A 27,626-nucleotide genomic window follows, 5' to 3' on the forward strand; every position below is an offset into this window, starting at 1 on the left:
GGGAATCGATTCATTTGAACTGTTCGCTTCAGTTCAGATGAAACATTTATTAATTATAAATTACTGCTGTTTATCACTATATTTTTGTTTAAAGTACACATATTGTATGACATAATGCTGGGTTTATGATCTCACCTCATTTTGCGATTCGATTTAACCAAAACATAAAAAAGATCTGATTCAAAAGAATGAATCATTTTGTGAATCCAACATGTAGCATGTGAATTATCAGGCAGTGCACGTGGTCTGTGTTGGGAAACACACGCTGGTCTTCTGTCCATCTTTCATTCACGACCAGAACACCACTGGACCCTGACTGTAGCCCGCTGTTCATCAGAAATCACGTAAGAAAGCAATTACACATATAGAAACAACGAATGCATGCTCAAACAAACTTAACTAGCTGCATGAAAGACTTGAAGGATAATTCCCTTTAAGTTTATCAAACTTACTCATTGTTTTTGCTAACTTACCTGTTGCATCTTTACTTCTGCTCAGAATGTTTGCATGATGTATTGTGCAGTTATGAATATTTTACACTCTTTACCACAGTTTTTGAACAGTTGTAGTGTGGTATGATTTTGTCTTTATGGTCAATACCATTGAAATACTAGGTTTGGACTTCTTTTTTTAATAGTATGGCATATGCATTTTGATAATACCTTCCAGTAGCATGTAAATCTGAATCTTACAACCATACCAAAGTACCATAATACAGTATTTCTTTTATAAAGGTTTTGCCTGAAAATCTCAGAACAGTAAAACATGAATCTAGAGATCTAATGCATTATTATGCATGCATATATGTTGCATTTGCTATTCAGAAGATGCACTTAAATTCTTTCATAGTAGAAGTAAATGAGCAGCAAACCCTGAATCTCGTGATGTGGGTCACGCATGTGCTACTAGTTAACATTCTGACTGTGATTGTGTGTTTGCTCAGTGTGTTGGATTGATTTGATCATCAGTTATCAGCATACACTGTTACTCAACCTGAGGAATCATGTCAGTGGGTTTTGAAGGCAAAGTTCAACTAAAACAATCTCAGTTGATCATCAGGCTTGTTTAAATCATGGTATTTTCCATGCAAATTAAATGCAATGGCTCCATGTTGTTGTTGTTTTTTTTGCACTTCGTGTGCATGGTGTTTCGATGTTTCTGTATGTTTTTCCAAAGTCAATTAATGGTATTTTTCATGCAAATGTAAAGCATTGAGCACATGCACCAGGATTTCAGTGTTGCAGTGCTTCTGTCGTTGTTTATGGATGTGCTGCTTGATGCTTCTGGACGTTTATGTGTGTTGGGATTTAAGGTCTTAAAGCAGCACTGAAAGGTCACCGGTAATAGATGAGATCAAACTTGCATCGCTGCATCCTATAGGCCAAACACTTTATGCAATTAAACTGTCTCTTTAGAAGAAATAAAAACAATTTAGATGACATTTTGTGGGATAGAGGCTAATATATCAGAGATTATCGCAATAGGCCAATAAACACGTCTGCTTGGAGATAGTTAACAGATGCGTTAGCAGAACAATTTACTTGTTTTTATCTTTAAAGTTATATTTATTTACATTAGTTAACTTAATTAGTTAACATGAACTAACAATGGACATATTTCTGAAGCATTTATTAACCTTTTTGATTTCTACATTTTTAAATATATACATTATGAATAAAATCTTTATCTAATATTATTTAATGGCTACAAATGAACAGTTGTATTTTTATTAACCCTTTGATGCACTACATGGGTCTAAAGTGACCCGACTGAGTTTTTTCTATATCTTTGCAGGGAATTAATTTAATCGTTCAGAATTCCTCAATTAACTTGTTTTTGATCATCACATATTCTTATTTTTATTTTTTCTTTGCTACTTTTTGAATGAAACTCGTTTTTGTGTCACTACCCTTCTAATGCACAACATGGGTCAAAAATGACCCGCATTCATTTCCTATGTTATTTCAGTCATGGATGAGTGTTTCTTTGCTGAATCTTTAAAAATAAGTGTATTTTATCATTTATTTTTCCAGGTATTCTTTAAATATCTTGTTTTTGATTTCCACAAATCATTGTTTATTTTTCCTTTCTTCACTTTATAAAAAACACCGTTTTTGTATTTCTACATCAATTTTACACAGATTGCGCTGTACCTGTGTGATTTTATTTTGTTAGTTTTATTTTTATCTGTTCGGTCACATTCACTACAATTCAGTACAGTTGCACTACAGACAGTTCACTTTCAGTGTTATCAGTGATATGCATAAGTTATGTGTGACAAAGTGGCAAATAAACATATTTAAAGTGTTAAATGTGTTGATCTAAATAACTGCTAAAAATTTTTTTTTTACAATATTATTGTTTTTTCATGCTTGCATAGATGGGTCATTTTTGACCCGTGTGTAAACTTCATGTAGTAACACAAAACCTAGGAAAAAACTAAATATTAAGTTGTGGTCATTGTAAAAATATATTTGGAATATTCATGGATCATGGAATTTATAGATCAGGGAACATTAAATGCTGAAATAAACTGATTTCAAAAGATAAAACAAAGTGCCCGGCGAAGCATGAAATAACATAGAAAACGAATACGGGTCATTTTAGACCCATGTTGTGTATTAGAAGGGGTTTTCATAGCATGTGCATCAAAGGGTTAACTAACCTAGCAACCACCAGAACATCCTAGCAACTGCATAGCAACGACCAGAACACACTAGCAACACAACTTGCTAGCAGCACACTAGCAACCACACAAAACTGCTCAGCAACCACCCAGAACACCACAGAAACTGCCTAGCAATGTCCTAGCATCCTGTCAAAATATCCTAGCAACTGCTTAGCAACCAGATAACAATGCCCTGGCAACCACACACAACACCATATAAACTGCCTGGCAACCTCAAAGCAATGCTGTGGCAACTACCTAGGAACACCCTAGCAACCACATACAGTAGCAATGCTCTAGCAACCACCCAGAATACTCTAGCAACTGCCTGTGAACACCCTAGCAACCAAATACAATGCCCTGGAAACTACCTAGCAATACGCTAACAACTGCCTGCCAACACCCTAGCAACCAAATACAATGCCCTTGTAATCATCCAGAGCAACCTAGCAACTACCCAAAACTGCCTGGCAATCAAAAGGCAGTGACCTAGCAACTGCCTAGGAACACTCTAGCAACTACCCAAAACTGCCTAGCAAACACACAGCAATACCCTAGCAACACTCTTGCAACTGCCTAACAACACCCTAGCAACCAAATACAATTCCCTAGTAGCCACCCAGAATGCTCTAGCAACTGCCTAGCAACCACATAGCAATACTCTAGCAACTGCTGTCAACAGTCAAATACAATGCACTAGTAACGACCCAGAACACCCTACCAACTCCCACTCCCATTTTCTTCAGAAAATGTACATATCTTGTTTAAATTATCATTTAAAATGATTTACTTTATAGTTTTTTTATTAGTTTATTGAAATGGATGAATGAATTTTTTCAGACCCTATAACTATATCACTAGGCTAAATTGTGGCATTTATTTGATGTTTATGTCAGTAGTTGTGCATGAGATGTTAAGCATGGAGTGTTTATCTTGAAGTCTCAGTTTTGACGCCAGTGTTTGTCCAGCAGACGTGATGGCGGAGCGCGTGCTGGTCATCGGCAGCGGCGGACGGGAACATGCGCTAGCGTGGAAGCTAGCACAGTCGGCACACGTTCAGCAGGTGCTCGTGGCTCCCGGTAACGCAGGAACTGCCAACAACGGGAAGATCTCCAACTCCGGTCAGAGCGCTAGTCACACTTTTCATACGAATAAAAATAAGTGAACATTATGCATTATGCATTATGCATAATTATGCAGACTTTGTGTGTGCATGAAGGCGTGTTATAATATTTATAATATTTTTTATCTTCTTTTTCCAGAGGTGTCTGTGAACAATCATACGATTTTAGCCCAGTATTGTAAGGATCATAACGTGGGGCTCGTGGTTGTTGGTCCAGAAGTTCCTCTGGCTGCTGGTAAGAGACACTTCGTCTGTTCATTATGACACTGATAGATGAAGAACAGGGGAAAGTGGCTTAAGGATCATAAATAGATGACGAAAGACTGCCTTTGTGACATTATTGCATTTAGTTTTTCCATATTATCAGAGATAATCTGATCATATTTGTGTGCAACTGTCTGATAAACACCTGAAAATGAACAATTTCACACGCAGTCTAAAGTTGCATGTTCTTTATTAAAACTTTGTTTTCCTGAGAGGGAGAAAATATTTCAGTTTACATCGATTTTACGAGTAGAGTTTGATTATTTTAATAAATCAATACTAATTTATTCATTTAAATACATTAAAGTCATCCTGTGGTTCCCCTTGGAACATGTTGTGGAAACATCTGTTAAATGTTGATTTAGTTATAATTTCTATAGTAACTATAACTGAATGTAGTAACCATAACTATCTAGTGAATGCATCTTCTAAATGTTGATTTAGATCATGTTTGCTAATAGATGATGTCTATTTAATATATGTACAGTATGTGTACTTTCGTGCAGATGTTTGAGCACATGTGAGCTTTAAGCAGGGGATTGTCCTGCTGACTGAGTCTATGTGCTGACCGTCTCTCAGGTGTAGTGGATGACCTGATGGCCGCTGGAGTGTTGTGTTTTGGTCCGTCGGCGAAGGCGGCGCAGCTGGAGGCCAGCAAGAGTTTCTCCAAATCCTTCATGGACCGTCACAACATTCCCACGGCGCGCTGGAGCTCCTTCACCGACCCGCAGGACGCCTGCAGATACATCCGAGGGTAAACCCCTGCAACATGCAGCAAACGAATGCAACTATGGATGCATCGATTCACTCAACTCACGATTCGATCTTCTCACAATTTGTTTTTTTTTTACAAAATGAGACTGAAGTAAATGAGGTGTTCTTTTATTAGGCTATTGCTGCATGTTTCTTTGTGAAATTGAAATTACAAAACTAAATTGAAATTTTAAAACAAACCCCAAATCAAATGAACAAGTTACACAAATAAAAGAAATCAGTTCATATAAACAAACTAAGGCTCTGTCTGTGCTCTTTCCAGCTATAATGAGGCAACCACTGCATTTAATCAAAGATGCAGCATGAGCAGTTATTAATCTAAATTAGCGACTGTATAATTTCGAAATTTGAAGCAAAAACAGAATGGTCTGACTTTAGTTTGTGAAACTATACTGCATAAAACACATCTGAACAAAAATAGCAGACGAGCTGAATGAGACGCAGATTCACATCCCTGCCAGCAGGTGGCGCTTATGAACAGCAATGATACAGTGTTTCCTTGGTTACCGCTGTAAACAAACCGCTTATGAACAGCAATGATACAGTGTTTCCTTGGTTACCGCTGTAAACAAAGCGCTTATGAACAGCAATGATACAGTGTTTCCTTGGTTACCGCTGTAAACAAAGCGCTTATGAACAGCAATGATACAGTGTTTCCTTGGTTACCGCTGTAAACAAACCGCTTATGAACAGCAATGATACAGTGTTTCCTTGGTTACCGCTGTAAACAAAGCGCTTATGAACAGCAATGATACAGTGTTTCCTTGGTTACCGCTGTAAACAAAGCGCTTATGAACAGCAATGATACAGTGTTTCCTTGGTTACCGCTGTAAACAAAGCGCTTATGAACAGCAATGATACAGTGTTTCCTTGGTTACTGCTGTAAACAAACCGCTTATGAACAGCAATGATACAGTGTTCCCTTGGTTACTGCTGTAAACAAACCGCGTATGAACAGCAATGATACATTACTAGCATGTTGTATATTAGTAGGGTTGGGTATCGAAAACCGGATCCATTTTAGAACCGGTTTCAAGTTTCCAAGAACCAGGAATTCGATAAGATGCATGCATTTTGATTCTGCTTAACGGTTCCTGCGTTCACCTTGTAATGTGATTTAAAATGATTTAAGTGCAGGAACAGAAAGAACGTGAGCCCGGTTTGCATGCAGTCTGTGTCCGTTCTCGAACCGTTCTGTGCGTTTCCACTGCAGAAAAGGGTCGGAAATGACTTCTTTCGTATTTATCGACCAGTATGCAGAAAACTACGTAATTATATCATCATAAACACAGCAGGTTTTTTTTGTCTTAAGTGACTGTAATCAGACGAGAAAGAAAACACGCGTGTAATATTTTTATATCTGCGTGAGTTTGGTGTTAAAGAGACAGCAGCCTAATAAACACGCTGCCTGTCATTAATGTTAATCAAAGAACAAAAGAAACATGACTGAATATCTTTAATAACCTTAATTAATATGCTATATTTTATTTATGAAAAGAAAACTATGCAGTGTTTTTAAACTTTTAATTACAGTTTCTGTACTTGAAATTTGGTTCAGTTGTATTTATGCTATTGCTAATTGATTTGCTTTTCTATTTTATTACTGACTGTTTATTTGTCTTAACACTTTAATATTTAAAATTGATATTAGTCTAGTTGTTTTAGCTGTGGTAGTTTTGTTAAAAGCATGGGCAAAAGTTCCTCTTGTTGGCTCATGTTATTCAGCTGCAACAGAATGCGTTGGAAAAAGACAGAATAAATGTTTGACATCTAAATGTGTTTTTTTGTTTATATTGGATTTTTTATCTTATTGGAGTCGAAACTAGGAATCGCTAGGAGTCGATAAAATTCAAACGATACCCAACCCTATATATATGAGGCATATATGGTGTTTCTCTGTGGCAGCAAACGAATGCAGCTCGTAATAAATGCACATTTTAAGATGCATGTAAAATCTCATGCTGACGTGTGTTTGTGTTCGTTCAGCGCCGAGTTTCCCGCTCTGGTGGTGAAGGCCAGCGGTCTGGCGGCTGGGAAGGGCGTTGTAGTCGCTCGGGATAAAGACGAGGCCTGTCAGGCGGTTCTGGACATCATGAAGGTCAGTCAGCGTCTCTCTGATGCTTATATCTTCACTGCGGTTCTGTTTGTGTCTCTTTGAAAGAATGAAATGTGTCCTTGAATGTTTCACGGTTCACAAAATTCACTGATTCAAAGCGCAGAGACGCGGCTCGCTGAGGACAAAAAAATAGTGTAAAGATTTCAGGCGAGTCAAAGTCCATGCATTAGAGATTACTGCTCTGTAAAGCCTTAAATAGACCGTTCAAACCCTACTCAATATGTAGCAATTTGTGTGTAATAAGTGACACTTTTGATAATATAAATATAAAAAAAAATTATATTTACAGTAAATGATATACGTATTCATATATATATATATATATATATATATATTTATTTATTTATTTATTTATTTATTTATTTATTTATTTAATTATTATTATTATTATTATTATTTTTTTTTTAATATTGTGTGTATATATAAACAATTTATTTAATCATTCCTAACTTTATGGAATAATTCTGGTTTTGTTTTTGAAAGTCTCTTCTGCTCAAAAGAGCTGCATTTAATTGATCAAAAATACAGTGAAAATTGTGAAATATTATTATAATTTAAAATGCCTGTTTTCTATGTGAATATGTGTTAAACTGTAATATATTTCTGTGATGTGCAGCTGTATTTTCAGCATCATTACTCCAGTCTTCAGTGTCACATGATCTTCAGAAATCATAATAATATACTGATTTACTGCTCAACAAACATTTCTGATTATTATCAATGTTGAAAACAGTTGTGCTGCACAATATTTTTGTGCAAACTGTGATACATTTTGTTTTTCAGGATTCACAGATGAATAGAAAGTTCAAAAGAACAGCATTTATTTGAAATATAAATCTTTTATAACATCCTTGATGAATAAAAGCATTAATTTCTTTGTTTTCTGATGTTTCAGGATAAGGCGTTTGGTTCTGCGGGTGAGACTGTGGTGGTTGAGGAGCTGCTGGAAGGAGAGGAAGTCTCTGTAAGTATTTCCTGATGTTAACGAGCGTCTCCGGTGATCAGAAGGCACTGAGCGTCTCGTCTGTTCTCAGTGTTTGTGTTTCAGTGACGGCGTCACAGTGTCACCGATGCCACCGGCGCAAGATCACAAGCGTCTGCTGGACGGAGACCAGGGTCCGAACACGGGCGGGATGGGCGCCTACTGTCCCACACCACAGGTCAACACGCCCCATACATCTCACGGGTCAATTATCACTTGTGGCCTGTGGCATTTTTATACTCGCTTCATCAGCATCTTACTGTTTAATCAAGAAAAATATCATCCGATACACACATAAACTCAAAGATCTTCATGACAGCCTGTCAAAATAAAAGTTTGGTTTAACTTGAAGAAATTGTGACCGAAGATATATTACATTTTATAAATAAATTATATTATAATATGTGCTTCTCAAGTAATAATTATATTACAACTATTATATTATTTATTTAAACTTTTTTTTATTTTATTTTAAAAACATTAAAAAATTTAATAAATAATGGTTACAATTATTATTTATAATTAGTATTATAAATATTATATAATATGAAATTAAATTATAAAATGTATTTCTAAATAAACATTAATTTATAAATTATAATAAAAATAAATGAATTGATGAATACATTCTATTATAAATATACTATATGCTTCTCAGTAGTAGTAATAATAATAATAAAACTTTTATTTATTCTTTAACTTTAATCATTTCAACTTAATTATGAATTATAATTAATATTTTAAATATATTATAAAAATGTAATTAAATGTATATATAAATCAATATATTTCTGAATTAAATTAATAAGAATTTTGAAATGATACATTTTTGTTATTTAACTTAATTACTAAAGTTATTTTTTAAGGAGTATCACTTCTTTTATTTTAAAAGGTAAACTCTGTTGTGCAGAACTTTATTTGCCAAAAAATAAAAGGAATTGTTAAATCTTTATTTGATTACATTTTTAATGTTTAATTTGATTTCCACAATTTTTCATATTAAATCATAATTAATTAAACCATTATAAATGGTATCCAGAAATATAAAAATGGAGAAAATGGCTTTATAGGGACATAAAAATGTCATTTATGTAAAACATTTAATAGATTGTGTATAATTTTCATAATTTAAATTAATTTGACATGCTTTAGATTTAATTTAACCGTTAAAACAGTATCCAGAAATAAAATAAATCAATAAAATATAAATAATAATAGTTTGGGGAGACATACAGCTGATTTAATAGTCCACTGTATTGTGATCGTTTGATAATTTAACCATTAAAACAGAATATGTATATAATAAAGGGAAAAAGTGTTATTAAAGTGTGTGTGTGTTTCAGGTTTCAGAGGAAGTTCTGCAGGAGATCAAGAGATCGGTTCTTCAGAAGACGGTGGATGGCATGAGAGAGGAGAGAACGCCGTATGTGGGTGAGGTTGACACAAACACACACTAACTAGTGCACTTAACCTCAGATTAACCCTATAAACCTGCTGAAGCATATCTGAATGATCACCAGGGCTGGACTGGGGTTCAAATCCGGCCCATACGTTTCTCGAGAATGTTTTGCTGGGTTATAGGGCCTTACATTGGAGTAAATAAATGAATACGAAAACAGGACAGAAACAAATAATGATAGATATTACTGAACTCTTAATAATGAACTTAATGCATTGTTGTCACGTAGAAAGGAACTTGACAGTAAAGCAATGATTTTGAGCTAAAATGCAGAAAATAATGAAGAAATTTCTGCTTTGCATCACAGGAATAACATTACATTTTATAATATATTAAAATTGAAAACTTTAATTCATAATTATATTTCACAATATTGATGGCTTTTTTATTTTTTATTTTATTTTAATCAAATAAATTCAGCCTTGATGAGCAGAAGATATTTATTTAATTGTAATGCAGGTACTTTAATAATAATAACAATTCTATATACTATATACTTACTATAATATATTATAGTACTTTATTATAATATATTATTATATTGTTATCATGATTATTAAGTGCTGCTTTAAATTTTTACAGGAAAATAGTATATATTCTTACAGTATAAGATATATATTTTAAAGTGCTTATATATATATATATATATATATATATATATCTTTGTGTTTTAATTTATTTATTAATAATAACTTGTTATTATTATACATTAATTTTTTGTAATTATAATTTTTTTTATAATTTTAATTAATTTGTATTTATTATGTGTCCTTTAATAAATATATTTTCCTGCTTGGGGTTACAATATTTATAATTAGTATAATATATTATTAAATCTTATTTTTAATATTTTAGCAAATATATATATATATATATATTTTTTGCATGGAGTTTTAACATTAGTGTGTGTCTGTATATATGTGTATGTGTGTGTATATATATATATACATGCACACACACTAATGTTAAAACTCTGCAAAAAATATATTTGTTAAAATATATATACGTACATGCAGGGCTTATACATTAACATTAGCTTTTTTGCTCACCTGCCACTGTGGCTAGTAGTTGTCCAAATCAAATTTACTAGCCACTCAGCATTTTCACTGGCCACAATTTTGTTGTTGGGAAATTGTTTTATGACTTAATACTGCATACAAAAGTGTATTTACATTGATTTGCAGGTCATTTTTGGCCTACTTAAAGGGCATTTTTCCCTAACCGTATTAAATGCATGCATCATCTTTCATATCAAATTCTAACATTTTATGAATAATTTCACTTAATATAATAAGATAATATAGGGCTGTTCCCAATCATATGAAATCAGTATCTACAAAATTGATCTTTCCCCTGCAGAAGAAACAGAAGTGAGAGGCATTCAGATGCATTTATACAGACGGTTCAATGTAGCTGAAATATAGCATGAATGCATTTACACGGCATTGTATTGATTTCTCCACAAGATTCTCTCACATAGACAGGCTGCGTGAGCCTTAACTGCTACGACCTTGTTACTGATTATCCATTATCAATCGCCGTTTACACTGAATGTAATAAAATCAGAACCATTCTCACCGAAATTTGGGTGCAGTTAGATGTTTTAATCAGATTAGTTGTCCGATCGGGTAAAATTATCCTCTTTCACTTGCCCCTTCAAGAAGGGCTAATAAGCGTGTTAGATGTTTATATATATTACTATTAAACATATATTAAAAAACAATGTCATAATTGTATCACTTTTGTTGTTATACACCTGTAACGACTGACTTCTGTGGAACATAAATGAAGAGATTTTAATGACTTTGCATGTAATTTCAGTAAACAAGCACCATAAAAATATCAAAACAGTCCACACCCCTCATGCACTATATTTAATATGTCTTCAGAAGTCATTGAGTAGGTGTGTGTAATAACCAGGCACACATTTATGTCATCAGTTCCTGTGATTGCATAGAAAGAGCGTCTGGCGTGAGTGATTGATGCTTGAGTTTGATCAGAAGAGAACGTGAGAACTCAGAGAAATGAACATGATGTTCTGATTGTTGTTGTTATTATCAGTCAGTCATTGCTGGTCTTGGATGTCGTTGCAGGTGTTTTATACGCCGGGCTGATGTTGACTACAGAGGGACCGAAGGTCCTGGAGTTTAACTGCCGCTTCGGTGACCCCGAGTGTCAGGTGAGATCAGTTCTGTGGAAATCATCCGTTTGATCTGATAATGCCTGATTTTGACATGTTGATCCTTGAGGCAAAGTCACACCGGAATCAGAAGAAAATAACACAACTACTGATTTAATGACATGCTGTAGAGGAAAACACCTCTATTAAAGAGGTTCAGTCCTCCTTTACTCTCTCATGCTCCGTGTGACACTATTATTTTTATAATGACAAATTATTGATTATTTACATTTATTCATTTAGCCGACGCTTTTATCCAAAGCGGCTTATAATTATTATTTTTTGGTTCAAACGCAAAGCCAAAAAATAAAATAAAATTATTATTAATAAAGTAATTCTATACCGTAAATTTATGTTATGTATATACACTGCTGTTCAAAATTTGGGATCAGTAAGATTTTTAATGTTTGTAAAGAAGTTTCTTCTGCTCACCAAGGCTACATTTATTTAATTGAAAATACAGGGAAAAAATTTTTAATATTATTAGAACTTAAAATAAGTGTTTTCTATGAGAATATCTGTTAAATATCTGTTGAACTGTAATTTATTTCTGTGATCAGAGCTGAATTTTCAGCATCATTACTCCATGTATATATATTAGGGCTGTCAACATTTTTTTTTTTTATGCAAATTAATTGTGTGTATATATATATATATATATATATATATATATATATATATATATATATATATATATATATATATATATATATATATATATATATATATATACATATATATATATATTACATAATTTCTAAATAAAATATAATTTTTTTTTTCTTCAAATTTTTAAATCTTTAAAAAATAGACTGTAATGTGTTGTATATATAATGGTATTTAATCTAAATATATTCTAGAAATGACTATAACTCTTGTTTGTGATCCGGATCAGTTCTCAGGTCGTCAGCAGCTGTAATGTGGCTGTTGTTGTGATTGTGCGTGTGTCTCAGGTGCTGATGCCGCTGCTGGAGTCTGATTTGTACGAGGTGTTGATGAAGACGCTGCAGACGGAGCTGAACTTGAGTCCGGTTCAGTGGCTGCAGGACAGCGCGGCCGTCACGGTGGTCATGGCCAGCGGAGGATATCCCGCCTCATACAAGAAGGGTCTGGAGATCACCGGTGCGTTTACATTAAACGTATATGTGTAGCAGCATCCCCACTGGTCCTTAAAGAATCATAAATTCATAAAGATATAAAAAGTCTTGAATATATTAAGCAAAGTCTTAATTATCATTTCTTTGAACGAGCAGCTCGAGAAAAAGCATTGATATTTAAAAATAAGAGTCCAGCATATAATATAATATAATATAAAATATCAAGTTATATAGCTTTCATTTTTATTAATTATACATTTAACAATAATTTTTTTAAATAAATGAATTAATTTTTTTCCCACGGATAATTATAGTAATTACTACAACATTTGATTAAATGTGTTAAATATTTGTCTTTGTTTTTCCAATATTTTTTTTTTTGTGCTTGGTTTTAACATTCTGAACAAAATTGTCAAATGATCTGATAATTTTTGATGTGATAATCAGGTGACCCGCCGTCACGAGGGATTTTCTCTGTGCTTGTGAATAATCGTGTGGTTTCCTCAGGTGTGTCTCGGGTGTCAGAGATGGGCATTCAGGTGTTTCACGCCGGCACTGCGCTGAAGGAAGGGGGCGGGGTTATGACGAGTGGTGGGCGTGTCCTGACGGTGACTGCGGTCCGGCCCACCCTCGAGAGCGCCTTACGCAGCGCTAACGAAGGAGTGACTTTGATTAGCTTTCCTGACGCCGTTTACCGTCGAGACATCGGTGACCGTGCCATCGCTTACCTCAGCCGCAGCAGGTGTGTGAGCGCTAACCAACACTAACCGGGTAACACTGTAGGACACCGCAGAACACTAACTATATGTGTTTGAATGTTAACGTGTACTAAACAATTCACCTTTGATATGAGTGTTATGTCTGATTTATTTACATATTTCTAATAAACAAAGTCATAAATACAGTATTCTGTCTTCATTTAGTAGCATTTTCTGCAATCAAATCTCTAGTACTACTGCTCTGGTTTAGAGTTAGGAGTTTGTTCAGATCACTTTTGTGTCACAACCACCCAAACACCCTACCTTAGCAACTACATAGAACACCCTACCTTAGCAACTACATAGAACACCCTACCCTAGCAACCGCCCAGAACACCCTACCCTAGCAACTACATGGAACACCCTACCATAGCAACAGCCCGGAACACCCTACCATAGCAACCACCCCGAACACCCTACCCTAGCAACTACATTGAACACCCTACCCTAGCAAACACCCTACCCTAGCAACCACCTTGAACACCCTACCTTAGCAACTACATAGAACACCCTACCCTAGCAACCGCCCAGAACACCCTACCCTAGCAACTACATGGAACACCTTACCATAGCAATAGCCCGGAACACCCTACCCTAGCAACTACAATGAACACCCTACCCTAGCAACCACCCTGAACACCCTACCTTAGCAACTACATAGAACATCCTACCCTAGCAACCACCCTGAACACCCTACCTTAGCAACTACATTGAACACCCTACCCTAGTAACCACTCCAAACACCCTACCCTAGCAACCACCCTGAACACCCTACCTTAGCAACTACATAGAACATCCTACCCTAGCAACCACCCCAAACACCCTACCCTAGCAACCACCCTGAACACCCTACCCTAGCAACCACCCTGAACACCCTACCCTAGCAACTACATAGAACACCCTACGCTAGCAACCACCCCAAACACCCTACTTTAGCAACTACATAGAACATCCTACCCTAGCAACCACCCTGAACACCCTACCCTAGCAATTACATAGAACACCCAACGCTAGCAACCACCCCAAACACCCTACCTTGGCAACTACATAGAACACCTTACCTCTATGCATTTTTAATTATAATTACTAATATTTTAATTTAATATTTTATTTTTTATATGCTCAATTTTTTCATTGAGCATACTGAGCAAATTACTGATAATTTTATGTAGGACATATTAAAATGTCATACTTTATTTTAATATGCTATTTTTTATTTTAATTACATTGGATAAGCATTAATAATATTTATATATGCTCATTTTTCATTTTAATTACTTTTTTATTTAATACTTTATTAATGTTTAAAACGTCAATTTTTATATGCTCATGTTTTTGTCATTTTTCAAAGTTTTAGTGATCAAGTAACTTTTTTTAATATTTCTATTTAACGTTCAGTTTTATTTGAGTTTAAAGTGAATTTAGTTCTTCAACTTAAACGTATTTCAGTTAGTTTCCAATGCAATATTTATGATTTCTAAATAAATGATGAAAGTATAAGTGTATGTATTTATCTAATTGCCTGTAATAGTGATGTTTTGTTATATTTGAGCTTGATCAGTGCTAGTTTTATTAGTGAATGGCATGTGTTGTGTGTGTCTGTCAGAGGACTGACGTATAAGGACAGCGGTGTGGACATCACAGCGGGGAACAGACTGGTGGATCTGATCAAACCTCTGGCCAAAGCTACTTCTCGTCCAGGTCGGTCCTCAAAATCCCAACAGTCTTAAAAATGAGAATTATTATTTAATTTATTTTTATAGTGATTTCTAAAAGTAGAATTCACCATGAGACAAAGAACCAATGCAAAATAAATAGCATAATCAAATAAAAATATTATATTCATGCGAAAAATTATTTCTGAAACCCATTTATTATAATGGGTTTATGTGAAGATTGTTTTAAGTTCAGTTAAATTAGAAGTTATTTTTAAAGTCTAATAAATGTTAAAATTGATAGCTCTTAATTATAATGTAATGTTTAATGGCTATAGTCAATGGTTAAATATTAGGGGACATTTTTACTAAACAGCACTTATATATGTGTGTGTGTGTGGGTATGTATGTGTATATATATATGTGTGTGTGTGTGTGTGGGTATGTATGTATATGTGTGTGTGTGTGGTTCTGACTGTGTTTCTCTGTGTCTGTGTTCTGTGTTTTAGGCTGTAACGTGGAGCTCGGTGGGTTCGCTGGTCTCTTCGATCTGAAAGCCGCAGGATTCACGGATCCCATCCTGGTGTCCGGGACAGACGGAGTGGGAACCAAACTGAAGGTAAGTGCTTGGTTTCACTTTGGCTTCAGTGGCGCTGGAACATCACGGTGAAGCGGTGCTGCTTTCGTCTGACAGGTGGCTCAGGCGAGCGGCGTCCACGGCTCTCTGGGTCAGGATCTGGTGGCCATGTGTGTGAACGATGTCCTCGCTCAAGGAGCCGAACCGCTCTTCTTCCTCGACTACTTCTCCTGCGGTCGTCTGGACGTCCGAGTCGCGTCGTCTGTGATCGCCGGCATCGCAGACGCCTGTCAGACGGCTGGATGTGCGCTGCTAGGTCAGTAACACAACAGATCCATGCTCGAAATCAAAACATGACAGCAGTTCTTTACAGCTCTTCTTTTTAAAAAGAAAATTAGTTGTATAATAAAATGCAAACGGAAATCAATGCAGGCAAAATTGCTTTTACTTAGTAATTTTGCTCTCTAGACTTAGATATTAATCACTCAAATTATTATTATTATTTTTTTTTTTACATTAATTTGTGTAACAAATGTATTCTGATCTCACACACACACTACAATGACAAAAAATTGATATGGTAACAAATTTTATAATAGTATCTCAGTGCTACGTTAATAACTGTGTGTGTGTGTGTGTGTGTAGGCGGTGAGACGGCGGAGATGCCGGGTGTTTACGGCCCCGGTGAGTATGATCTGGCTGGTTTTTGTGTCGGAGCCGTGGAGCGAGGGGCCGTTCTGCCCAGACTCAAGGACATCGCGGAGGGTGATCTGCTGATCGGTGTCGCCTCGTCCGGTCTTCACAGCAACGGCTTCAGTCTGGTGCGTGAGATCCTGCAGCGCAGCGGCCTGCGGCACGACTCGCCCGCACCGTTCGGACGCCCCGGACAGACCATCGGTACGTCTGCCTGAGTTCTGGGGAAAGCTTCTTTTAAAAGTAATGCATTACAATATTGCGTTAGTTACTTTTTTGGGAAAGTAATGCGTTGCGGTACTTTTGAGTTACTTTTTAAATCTGGGCAGGGCTTGCTTGTTTGTTTTTAATATAAAAAAGGTCTTCTTTTACAAATGCAACCCTCTACATTGCGAGTAAATCACTCGTAAATCTTCACCCTGGGTGACTAAATGATGTCTAATATTAGCCACTTGGCTAAAAAATTATCCGATTTTACTCACCAGTGTGTGAGTTGGAGAGTAAGTAGTTTAGCACAGATATATTTTCACTCGCTGAACACTCTGACTGAGCACTTCAGAGTTTCATTCTCCGTCAAGCTGTGATTGATATATATTTGTATTTTTTCTCCTCACTTCATCTGAATGAAATGCACCTGTATTTGATGCACTGTAAACTCTGGTGTGAAGATGAACGACTCGCCGTCACACGCAAAGAAAGAGCGAAAGAGTCTTATATGACGTGCAGAATTGACACGCTGCATGTAAACAAGTTCCTTTGGAATTTGGAAATTTACTAAATATCTTCATGGAACATGATATTTACTTAATATCCTAATGATTTTTGGAATAAAAGAAAAATGGATAATTTTGACCCAGACAATGTATTGTTGGCTATTGCTACAAATATACCCCAGCGACTTATGACTGCTTTTATGCTCCAGGGTCATATATATGATAATAATGAAAACATACATTTGAGAGAGGACTAAAGGTCATTGCACACTGAGTCTGAGTTTTTGCGTGCGTTTTTTCGTATTCCTCATCCTTTCCTATCAAAATGCATGCTACGGATGCGAAAACGCAGAAAATCGAACCTGATTCGGAGGCAGTGTGTAAACGTGACTGACACAACGTGAGGTCGTATTTAATTTTTTTTAAAGTGCAAAAATTCCGGACTCTGTGTGCAATGACCTTTAGACTAAATTACAGATGCTGCCAGAATGAACACTATTGATTGGTCCTCACGCAGGTGAAGCTCTGCTGACTCCGACGAAGATCTACAGCCGCCTGCTCCAGCCGATCCTGCGCAGCGGAGCCGTGAAGGCCTGCGCTCACATCACCGGAGGAGGACTTCTGGAGAACATCCCTCGCGTTCTGCCGCCAGAGCTGGCCGTGGAGCTGGGTGAGCAACATCCACAGATTAACTGATCATTCAGGGAGGAAGAGCTTAGAAACACAGCACTGGATCAAAATCCCCTGCCGAGTGACTGATACACACACTATATTGCCAAAAGTATTGGCACCCCCTTCTAATGAACATGTTTGACTACTTTAGTAATTTCTATGAGTACAAATCTTAATGTTTAAGCATATAATGATATTCTTGGGAATTGTGTGCTTCTAATTTTATAGCAACAGTTTGGACAGAACCCTTTTCTATTCTAACATGGCAGTGTCTATGTGTATAAGACACGGTTCAAAAAGACATGATTGATTGAGTCAGTGTGGAAGAACTTGACTGGTCTGCAGAAAGCCAAGTCCTGATCCCAGCTGAACACCTCTGGTGTGACTTTATATGCAGACCTTGAGCCAAAAACTCATCACCAAACACCAATGACTTGTACAGACACTATAAGAACAAAAGTGTTGGGACACCCCCTTCTTTAGAACAGAAGAAGGCACTAACGAAACATAATTCATGTATTAAACTGTATTTCCATCTCTGTTGCAACAGTTTTGGACGTGTCTAAAATGACAGCACCCTTATGTACAAGTCATTGGTGTTTGGTGATGAGTTTTCGGCTCACGGTCTGCATTTCACAATTGAATATGTAATATAATAAAAAAACACAATTAATGAATTTATTCTGATCTCATATAATTCATATAATAAAAATCTTGCAGTGTAAGTCCCGCTGTGTCAAATCAAGATTTTTTTTTAACAATAGAATAAATTAAAATAATCAGAATAGCTCTGATCTTATAAAATTTGGCCTAATTTGGGACATTTATTTTTATTATATATTTATTGTTATTTAATAACGTTTCTAATTGTACTTTATTTGTAATCACTTTTATATATATATTTTTTTTTAAAGGTTGAACAGTGCCTGAAATGCATGTTAATATTGAGATATGTTTCAGACGCGTGCCGCTGGAGGATCCCGGCTGTGTTCTGGTGGCTGCAGCAGCAGGGCGGTCTGTCGCTGGACGAGATGAGCCGCACGTTTAACTGCGGTCTGGGCGCTGTGCTGGTGGTCAGCAAACCGGACGCACAGCGGGTGCTGCGGCTGCTGCAGGCCCAGGAGGAGGCCTGGATCGTGGGTTCCCTCACCCACAGACCCCCCGGTGAGACACGGAGAGGCCTGCATTCACCGCCATACTGCACCCTAAACATACAGACTACATACAGACAATCAATGTCAGTTAAGCCCAATTTTTTTTTTATTTTTTTTTTTTGCTTTTCAATTTTACACTGTGCGCATAATTATTAGGCACATTGATATTCTGGTACATTTTACCAGTTACAAACCACATCCGTCTTAACTACTAATAATTTTGTTTTTAAATATGTATAAGTGATATATAATTGTGTATGCATTTTTTTGTGCAAGTGTAAGGACATTTTACTCCTAAACTAGTAAGACTTTTTTTTTTTTTTTTTCTCCTTTCGTATTTTAATGATTTCTTCACGTATAAACGCAGTGCTTTAGGGGTTAAATAACACATTATTTGACCCTAAAAATCTAAATATCTCAATATTAACATGCATTTCAGGCACTGTTCAACCTTTAAAAAAAAAATATATATATATAAAAGTACTGTAATGCCCAAAGAATCAATCAATCAATCAGTATTTGACTACATGCATCTCGGCAGGACACACTAAAACCTACATTCAGTAATGCTAATTATAAATAATTCTGATTATAAGTATTTTGCATGTAGCCTTTTTTTTTTTTCTTTTACATTTCTTTTATGGAATTTTATTTACATAAGATTTTAATATTTCCATCATAACTGAGCACTAAACTGTCATTTAAATAATTTATATTATTATTATTTTTATTTTTAAGTGCTATAAAAATTGCTATACAAAAATATTAATATTATATTTATTAAGAATATATTAATTTAATAATTTTGTGTGTTTGTGTATTTTATATATATATATATATATATATATATATATATATATATATATATATATATATAGCAAAAAAGTAATTATGATAAACAAATGTTTTATAGAGAGAGAAATTGTATTCTTTTTGTATTTAAATTTGAAAATAATTTAAAATGTTATTTATTTGTCATTTAATTATTTAAGATGTTATATTATAATGAATGCAAACAAATCTTAATTTTATTTTAAGCAAAATAAAATTGTATTTATTTCTGCTTTATTGTGGTGTGAAATTATAACCTGGTCTTCAGACTGATTCAAACTGGACCTCAGCTTAGATTTGTTATTTTCATGATATGCATGTATTCATGTTTTTTTGCAAATGCATTGACTAACGGAGCATGCAGTGCAATGTTAATGAAGCAACATTAGATTAATATTGTGTGTGTCTGTGTGCGTCCAGGAGCCGCGGCGGTGCTGATCCGGAACCTGGAGCGGAGTCTAAAGGACAGTCCGAGTCGCTCGCTGGACACCAGCGCTCTGCAGAACAGAGCGGATCACGGAGAACAGGCCTCGCGCCGCAGGACCAGAGTCGCCGTCCTGATCTCAGGAACCGGTGCGTATCGGCTGTCAATCACACACACGTGAATACAGACGTGATCTCTGATGCTCTGCTGTCTGACAGGAACAAACCTGCAAGCGCTGATGGAGCAGGCGAAGAAACCCTCCAGTTCGGCCGAGATCGTGCTGGTCATCTCCAACAGACCGGCCGTCGCTGGACTGAAGAGAGCCGCTCTGGCCGGCATTCAGACGCGGGTCTGTCTCAAATACACTCGAACCCTAATTCAAGTTTTCACTGAGGCCGAAAACAAATTAAGAATTAATTCAACCAAATCATTCTTAAATAATAAAAAATTATCAATTAATTGAGTACATTTTAAATGTATTAATTAACTCATATTTAAACAGTAAAAATGTAATATGTAAACTTGAAAAAAAATAATGCATAATAATATAAAATTTAATTTAAACTGCACAAGGCAGTTTTTTTTTTGTGATATAATTAAGTTTTGACCCTTATTTGTTGTTGGAATATTAATATTTAAATGGTGGCTGTAATAACCTGTTCTTCAATATTTAATGTAATTCTTTAATTATGTAATATAGTGCTTGTATTTAGCAAATTTCTGCTCTCTACAGTATTTTTTTTTTTCTAAACTAAACACACGCACAAAAAAAAAAAAATAATAATAATAAAAAAATGTGTGTATATATGCATGCATGTATGTATGTATATAACACACACATTGTTCAGGAAATTTAGACAATAAATGCCTTTACATTTTACATTTATGAAATTAATTAAACCTAATTATGTAATAAATTATAAAAATAAATAAATCAATAAAATGAATCTTTATCATCTAAATTTGATGATAAAACACTTAAAACAGATCTTATATAATAATATAATATACAAATAACATTGTGCACACAACGTAGTTTTTATCAGATTTTTAAAGACTCATGTAAACTTGAAAAAGATTAATGTAATATATAATAATATAAAATCAAATTTAAAATGTATATAAGGCAGTTTTTATGTCACTTTTGAGTGATTCAATTAAGTTTTGACCCTGATTTGTTGTTGGAATATTAATATTTAAATAGTGGCTGTAATAAAGAAATACATTAAATATTGAAGAACAGGTTAATTATGTAATATAGTGCATGTATTTAGCAAAATGCTGCTCTCTAGAGTAATTTTTCTAAACTTCAGTCAGATGCAGGGTTATTATAACTAACTACAATTAAAACCACAAAAACAAATCAACAAATGAATAAATAAAACATTTTCAATACTTGGAATAAATTGTGAACTGAGAACTTATTTTATTTCAGGTAGTTGCCAGGGCAAAGTTTCTCATTTTCATTTAGATTAACTTGATGTACTAAAATAACTAAAACTAGATGAACTAAAACAAATAAATGAAATGTAATAAAGTCTATATAGACATTTTGTCTAAGTTTAAATTCCTAGTTTAAACTAAAAAATATCACTGCTGTTAATGCACGTTAAAACTGTAAAAAACAGGTTTCATTTAACTGAAATAATGCTGAAATTAAATATTAGATTATGAAAAATGCAAATGTTGTCTTGGAATTAAATATAATTAGTTTAAGTACTAAAATAACTAAAACTGAAAAAAAAAAAGCTAAATGAAATATTTAAGGCGAGACACTGCAGGTGAATAGGGTAAAAAACCCAGCTAATAGTTATTGCCTTACTCACCCAGCTGATTGATTACAGGGATATTTGCAAAAAATGTTTGTATTACAAGTTTTCTAAAATCAGTTAAGTTTAGATATGCAACTTATGCATTATTTAATTAAATATGCACTAATTTCGAGCACAAAAATCTAAACACTGGATGACGGCAGTTTCAAAATTCTTGTTTAATTTTTTTTCAAAAGTTTTTACAGAGGGAATTTTGGGAATCTCATTTTTTTCACTCCATAATTCAGAAAATGCATAGAACGGACAGAAAACACTGTATTTTCACAATTTTGGGGGGATTCAAATGTTGCATAGAATCAAGCACAGGTGCATGAAAAAACTGTTTTCTCCCCTTAAAAAAAAAACAAAGTAGTAAAAATGACAAAATATGACATAAATAACTATACAAATAAAACTGTAGTAATATCTCGATATTAGAATAAACTCTGTATTATGAATGAATGAATGCATGCTTTCTGTATTATGCACACACACAGAAGAGTGTTGTTGTTGTTTTGTGGGTCAGGTCGTGGATCATAAGCAGTACGGCAGCAGAGCCGAGTTCGACGGCACCATTGATAAAGTCCTGGAGGAGTTCGCTGTGGAGCTGGTTTGTCTGGCCGGCTTCATGCGGATCCTGACGGGAAACTTCGTCAAGAAGTGGAGCGGTGAGCGTTAGAAAACATGACAACCTGAGCTTCATTCTCTGCGGTTGATTGGATTTAGATTGACACAAACCAGCTAAAACAACCATCAGATCCACTGAGAATACCTATTGATTTCCCTCCAAAATGATGTCACTTCCTGCAGAATGATGTCATTAAAGAACTAACAGGATGCCAAGTGACATTGAGGACCAGGGTTACTATAGTAATGATGATAATATATAGTAATCAAATTAAAACCATTAAAAAAATGTATTTTTGAAATAAAAGAGAATGTAGTCAGTCAGTTGTCAAGGCAACATTTCCCATTTCATTTAGTAACTTTATGTACTAAAATAACTCAAACTAATGAAAAAAAAATTAAAATTACTAAAACATACCAAAATTATAATAAATTACTAAGACTCCATTAAAAACATAAATACAACTATATTGCCTTAATGATATTAAAATAACACTGTTGAGGAAAGTAAAAAAAATATCAATTAATTTTTTTACCTTTTCTATTTTAGAATATTGAACTTCTCATTTTTATTTCTTTCAGAAAAACTGAAGAAATTATGTCTTTAGAAGAAAAAATGAGATGATTTCTATCTTGGAGTTGTATATTAAATCATGATTTGCTGGTTTGGTGTGTTTTCTGTGTTTGATCAGGGAAGATGCTGAACATTCACCCGTCGCTGCTGCCGTCCTTCAGAGGCGTGAACGCTCAGAAACAGGCTCTTCAGGCCGGAGTCAGGGTCACCGGATGCACCGTGCACTTCGTGGCGGTCCGTCTCACTTCATCACTCACAGTCACAAATGTTTCTTAGTGTTTTACATTTGCATTTATTTTAGTCTAATATTTTAGTTTTCACTTTAATTTCAGTGGAAGTTTTAGTAATTTTATTGTTTTTAATTAGATTTAGTTTTTGATTTTAGTACTTCAGGTTAAACTACTTGGGGGGGGGGGGGGGGGTGTTGCTTTGGCAACTAGCTGAAACCTTTTTATAGTTAGTTTTTCATTTCAAGTAACACTTTTTTTATTTTATGTATTTATATATTTTTAAAATGGTTTTAGTTAACTATAATAACCCTGGTGGCATTTTTTAATGAATGTTGTCTCGTGATAAATCCACAGTTTATTTGTTTTACATGATATTTTTCATGGATCAATCTGAAATCAGTGATGCCACAATAATAGAGCAGCATTTTTAACACATTAAAAATGTAGCATTAAATACCATGGCCATAGTTCTTATGAATTCATTACTGAATTATTTGATTTAGTACTTGAAGTTAAACTAAACAAAAATGAGAAATGAAGATGAAGAGAGGAAACTAATTAGGTTATTTATTCTTTTATTTGGGATTTTATTAACTCTTTCCCTGCCAAACGTGGGGACCAGATTTTGCTCAATGTTGATAAAAAAAAACAACGCTCGAAGCTAGAATAAAACAATCATTTCTTTTTATTTTTTTGAAAGTGAAAAGTTTAGTGAAAATCAGCAAAACGCTGGCAGGGAAAGAGTTAAATGTCTACAGATTGATTTTGTTTTTTTACAACTTTTGGTTTTATAATTTTTTAATTTATTTACTTATACTTGTTTTAGTACTTTATTAAATGTAATGCAATGAATTGAAATGTATCCTTGACTGCTGTATTTTTGTTCCAGTTATATTAGTTCACGTTACATTAATTTATTTTTGATTAATGATCATAAGCCAGGAGTGAACTATGATGGTGAATTTGACTGGTTTGGCAGGAGGAAGTGGATGCAGGAGCTATCGTGGTCCAGGAGGCGGTTCCCATCCTGGTGACTGACACCGAGGACAGCCTATCAGAGCGCATCCGGGAGGCGGAGCATCACGCTTTCCCAGCAGCCCTAGAGCTGGTGTCCAGCGGCGCGGTGAAGCTGCGAGACGACGGGAGGATCGTGTGGAGCCAGAGCACTCAGGGATAAGCACACACATATATATATAATGCTTATTATAACACTAGTGTACTCCAGATCCAGTCATTCCAGAAATGCATTCCTGAGGCGTATTAATCAGATTCTCTGTTGAGGAATATTTGCTTCTGCCTGAGAGTTATTGGAGATGATGAGCTTCGTTCTCTGCATGTCACAGAACTAGATCAGTATTTGCTCTTTGCATTAAACTTGCACTGCTCTGACAAACCTGATCGTTTGTATTATTACATTGTTCTCGCTCGTTTATGAACAGCAGATTTTAGGTTTTCAAGCACATCGGATGACATTAAACATGGTGTCGTGTAGTACACAAACCCCTGAGATGGCCCAGAAATCCTGTTTATTTTCTTTAAATACAGACCTGCTGTTAACTCCAAGGTTATGAATTGATATATTAGTTTGCATATACATCTGTTTACACGTCAGCATTTTTTTTGTTCAACAATTTGAAAGCATCACTGTATCACCCTCAATGTAAATAATATTCACATCTTTCAATTTAAGGCTTAAAAAAAAGATTCATCCATTCAAATTTTGAAGAAAGCGCAGTTCAAAGTGTTTGGAATATATATATATATATATTATATTCCATTGAGTGAATCAAAAATGCAGCTAATTATATTTCTGTTTCTTACTGTATTTTTGATCAAATAAATGCAGCCTCAGTGAGCAGAAGAGACTTAACTCAAAAACATCTTTATTCCAAAGGTTTTTTTTTTTTTAATAATAGTTTTTTAGAAATTGTATATAAAAAAATTATATAGGCATTATAACACCTACAAAATAATAATAAAAAAAAGTTATTTCTATATCCACTCATATTAGAGTATGATGGGAAGTCCATGAATAACTGGTTATTTTTTTCCATCTTTAGAATAATTGTATATTTTATCCAGTCGTTATTTTTTTTTTATAGTTTATGCTGACTCTTCTCTCAGTTTGTGTAAAATCGAACTTTTATGAATGAAGCTAACAAAAACAACCAAGACTTAAAAAAAACAAATCAAGTTGAATACAGAGGCATTCTTGGCAGTGCATGCACTCTGGATCCCAGTGCGGGTCAGTAAGAGCGTTTAACCCTCGATAGTGAACACGTGCTGCTCAGAAGAGTGATGGAGGGAATGAAACAAGCAGCAGGAATCTAACACACAGCTCCATAACCGGCTCGGCTGATGTACTCCAAACACTCGAGGATCCCTGAGGAATCACTAACTAGCTTCTTGTGACCCAGTTGTTGAGCTCCAGCAGACTTTATGGAAACAAACGCAGCAGGTTCAGCGGCGGGACGAAGCTCAGGACATCAGTCAGGACTTACTGAAGCGCAGTATAGAGAGTCTCTCGCGTCCAGCCTGACGGGTCAAACACACCTCTCCGCTCAGTCCTGACTTACCCAACACATCCACGATCTCTTCTAGAGAACACAAACACGAGTCCAGATCAAAGCTGTGCAGATACTGATGCATAACATATCAAAGATTTAAAATGTAATTACAAACTGTGACTTAAACTGCATATATGTCACTGAGAGCAAGAATATTGTTAATTATATGAGTTCAGAATAAACTAAGTGTTATTTATTTTGCATATTCACTTATTATTTTATCTTTTAACTTCAAGTTTAATTACAAACTTATTTTGCAAATTCAACTACAATTTATTTATTTAGCTTTTTTTAAATTATTATTTTAACTGTAAATGGTGACGGCAAACCATATATGTGACCCTGGAGCACAAAACCATTCATAAGGGTTAATTTTTTATTATTTTTTTACGATTATTTTAAAATTGAGATTTATACATCATCTGAAGCTGAATAAATAATCTTTCCATTGATGTATGGTTTGTTATGATCGGACAATATTTGTCTGAGATACAACTAAAATCTGGAATCTGAGGGAGCGAAAAAATCTAAATATTGAGAAAATCTCCTTTAAAGTTGTTCAAATTAAGTTCTTAGCAATGCATATTACTAATCAAAAATGAAGTTGATATATTTACGGTAGGAAATTTACAAAATATCTTCATGGAACATGATCTTAATATCCTAATGATTTTTGGCATAAAAGACAAATCAGTAATTTTGACCCATACAATTGTTGGCTATTGCTATAAATATACCCCAGAGACTTAAGACTGCTTTTGTGCTGCAGGGACACAAAGACAAAAAGATTAAACTTATTTCAGCTAGTTGCCAAAGCAACATTTCTCTCTCTCTTTAAAGAAAAAATGAATAAAAAATAGTTTAACTGAAGTACTAAAATAACTAAAATGAAATAAACTAAAATCTAATTTAAAAAACTAATAAAAATGACCAAAATGACTAAAACTTTAACTGAAAATAAAGTGAAACACACCTGGGTCGTTCTCTGACACGGTCACCAGATAAAACAGGGCGTGATCTGACAGCAGCTGTGGAATCATGGGAAAGACTCGATCCATCACCTCTCGACCGCGGATCCCGCCGGCCCATGATGCCTCGATCCCGCGGCTGCCCACCTGAGCACCAAACACACTCGACACATGATGATGTTAAACATTACAGCATCACATGCACCGCTTACATGATCATCGAGCAGCTCTTACATGCAGTTTCAGAAGAAGCTCACCTAAAGTAAAGGGCTTTTTAACACAAATGACCAGTGTTAATGAAAACTAACTATTAAAACTTGTTTTTGTTAACTGAAATAAAGCTGTAATTCAATAAAACAAATACTACACAAAAAACACCTAAAAAATTAAACTATTAAAACATATTTATAATTTTTTATCTTTTTCAGTTGAGAACATAATACATTTAAAAAAAATAATATACTATGTCATGACAGACTGATATTTGGTTTCTGCATGGTTTCTGTTGGCAATGTTTGCTTCACGTTCACTCGTGTACCTCCTCTGATGGAGTGACGACGTACGGCGGATTGAAAACAAGCACGTCCACTTTTCCATTCAACCTCGGCAGAAGACACTGAACCTGTGAGACGACAGAGAGCCTGAAACAAACACCGGAGCTGAAGACAGAAACAGTGCTGTTACTGTTAACCCGTCTGAAATAAGTGGCA

General features: G+C 34.8%; 2 protein-coding genes across 3 annotated transcripts in view; one reads left to right on the plus strand and one right to left on the minus strand.

The window, feature by feature from the left end:
• On the plus strand, positions 1-24,886 carry LOC306872648 (trifunctional purine biosynthetic protein adenosine-3-like). The gene is made up of 22 exons (XM_079421313.1): positions 1-344; positions 3,640-3,789; positions 3,931-4,026; positions 4,635-4,809; positions 6,816-6,927; positions 7,841-7,909; positions 7,980-8,105; positions 9,271-9,358; positions 11,480-11,565; positions 12,519-12,687; positions 13,170-13,404; positions 15,027-15,121; positions 15,585-15,694; positions 15,770-15,968; positions 16,298-16,549; positions 17,576-17,728; positions 18,691-18,894; positions 20,136-20,288; positions 20,358-20,488; positions 22,477-22,618; positions 23,270-23,385; positions 24,361-24,886. Exons 2-22 carry the CDS (start codon positions 3,645-3,647, stop codon positions 24,556-24,558), a joined length of 3,054 nt encoding a protein of 1,017 aa, XP_079277439.1. The 5' UTR covers positions 1-344; positions 3,640-3,644; the 3' UTR covers positions 24,559-24,886.
• Positions 24,868-27,626, minus strand: part of LOC306872649 (methyltransferase N6AMT1-like) — a 7,378-nt gene continuing 4,619 nt past the window's right edge. The window contains exons 5-8 of one of the 2 annotated variants that reach the window (XR_013784427.1): positions 27,455-27,575; positions 26,922-27,063; positions 25,883-25,978; positions 24,868-25,816 (exon numbers count right to left, since the gene is read on the minus strand). Coding sequence is in view for 1 of the 2 variants with exons in the window: in XM_079421314.1 (XP_079277440.1) it covers positions 25,776-25,816; positions 25,883-25,978; positions 26,922-27,063; positions 27,455-27,538 (363 nt within the window). In the remaining variant the exon portion in view is untranslated. The remainder of the gene's footprint in view (positions 25,817-25,882; positions 25,979-26,921; positions 27,064-27,454; positions 27,576-27,626) is intronic. The other variant, XM_079421314.1, reaches the window with a different exon arrangement.

The sequence above is a fragment of the Barbus barbus genome, assembly GCF_936440315.1.
Source record: "Barbus barbus genome assembly, chromosome: 7".
Lineage (NCBI taxonomy): Eukaryota > Metazoa > Chordata > Actinopteri > Cypriniformes > Cyprinidae > Barbus > Barbus barbus.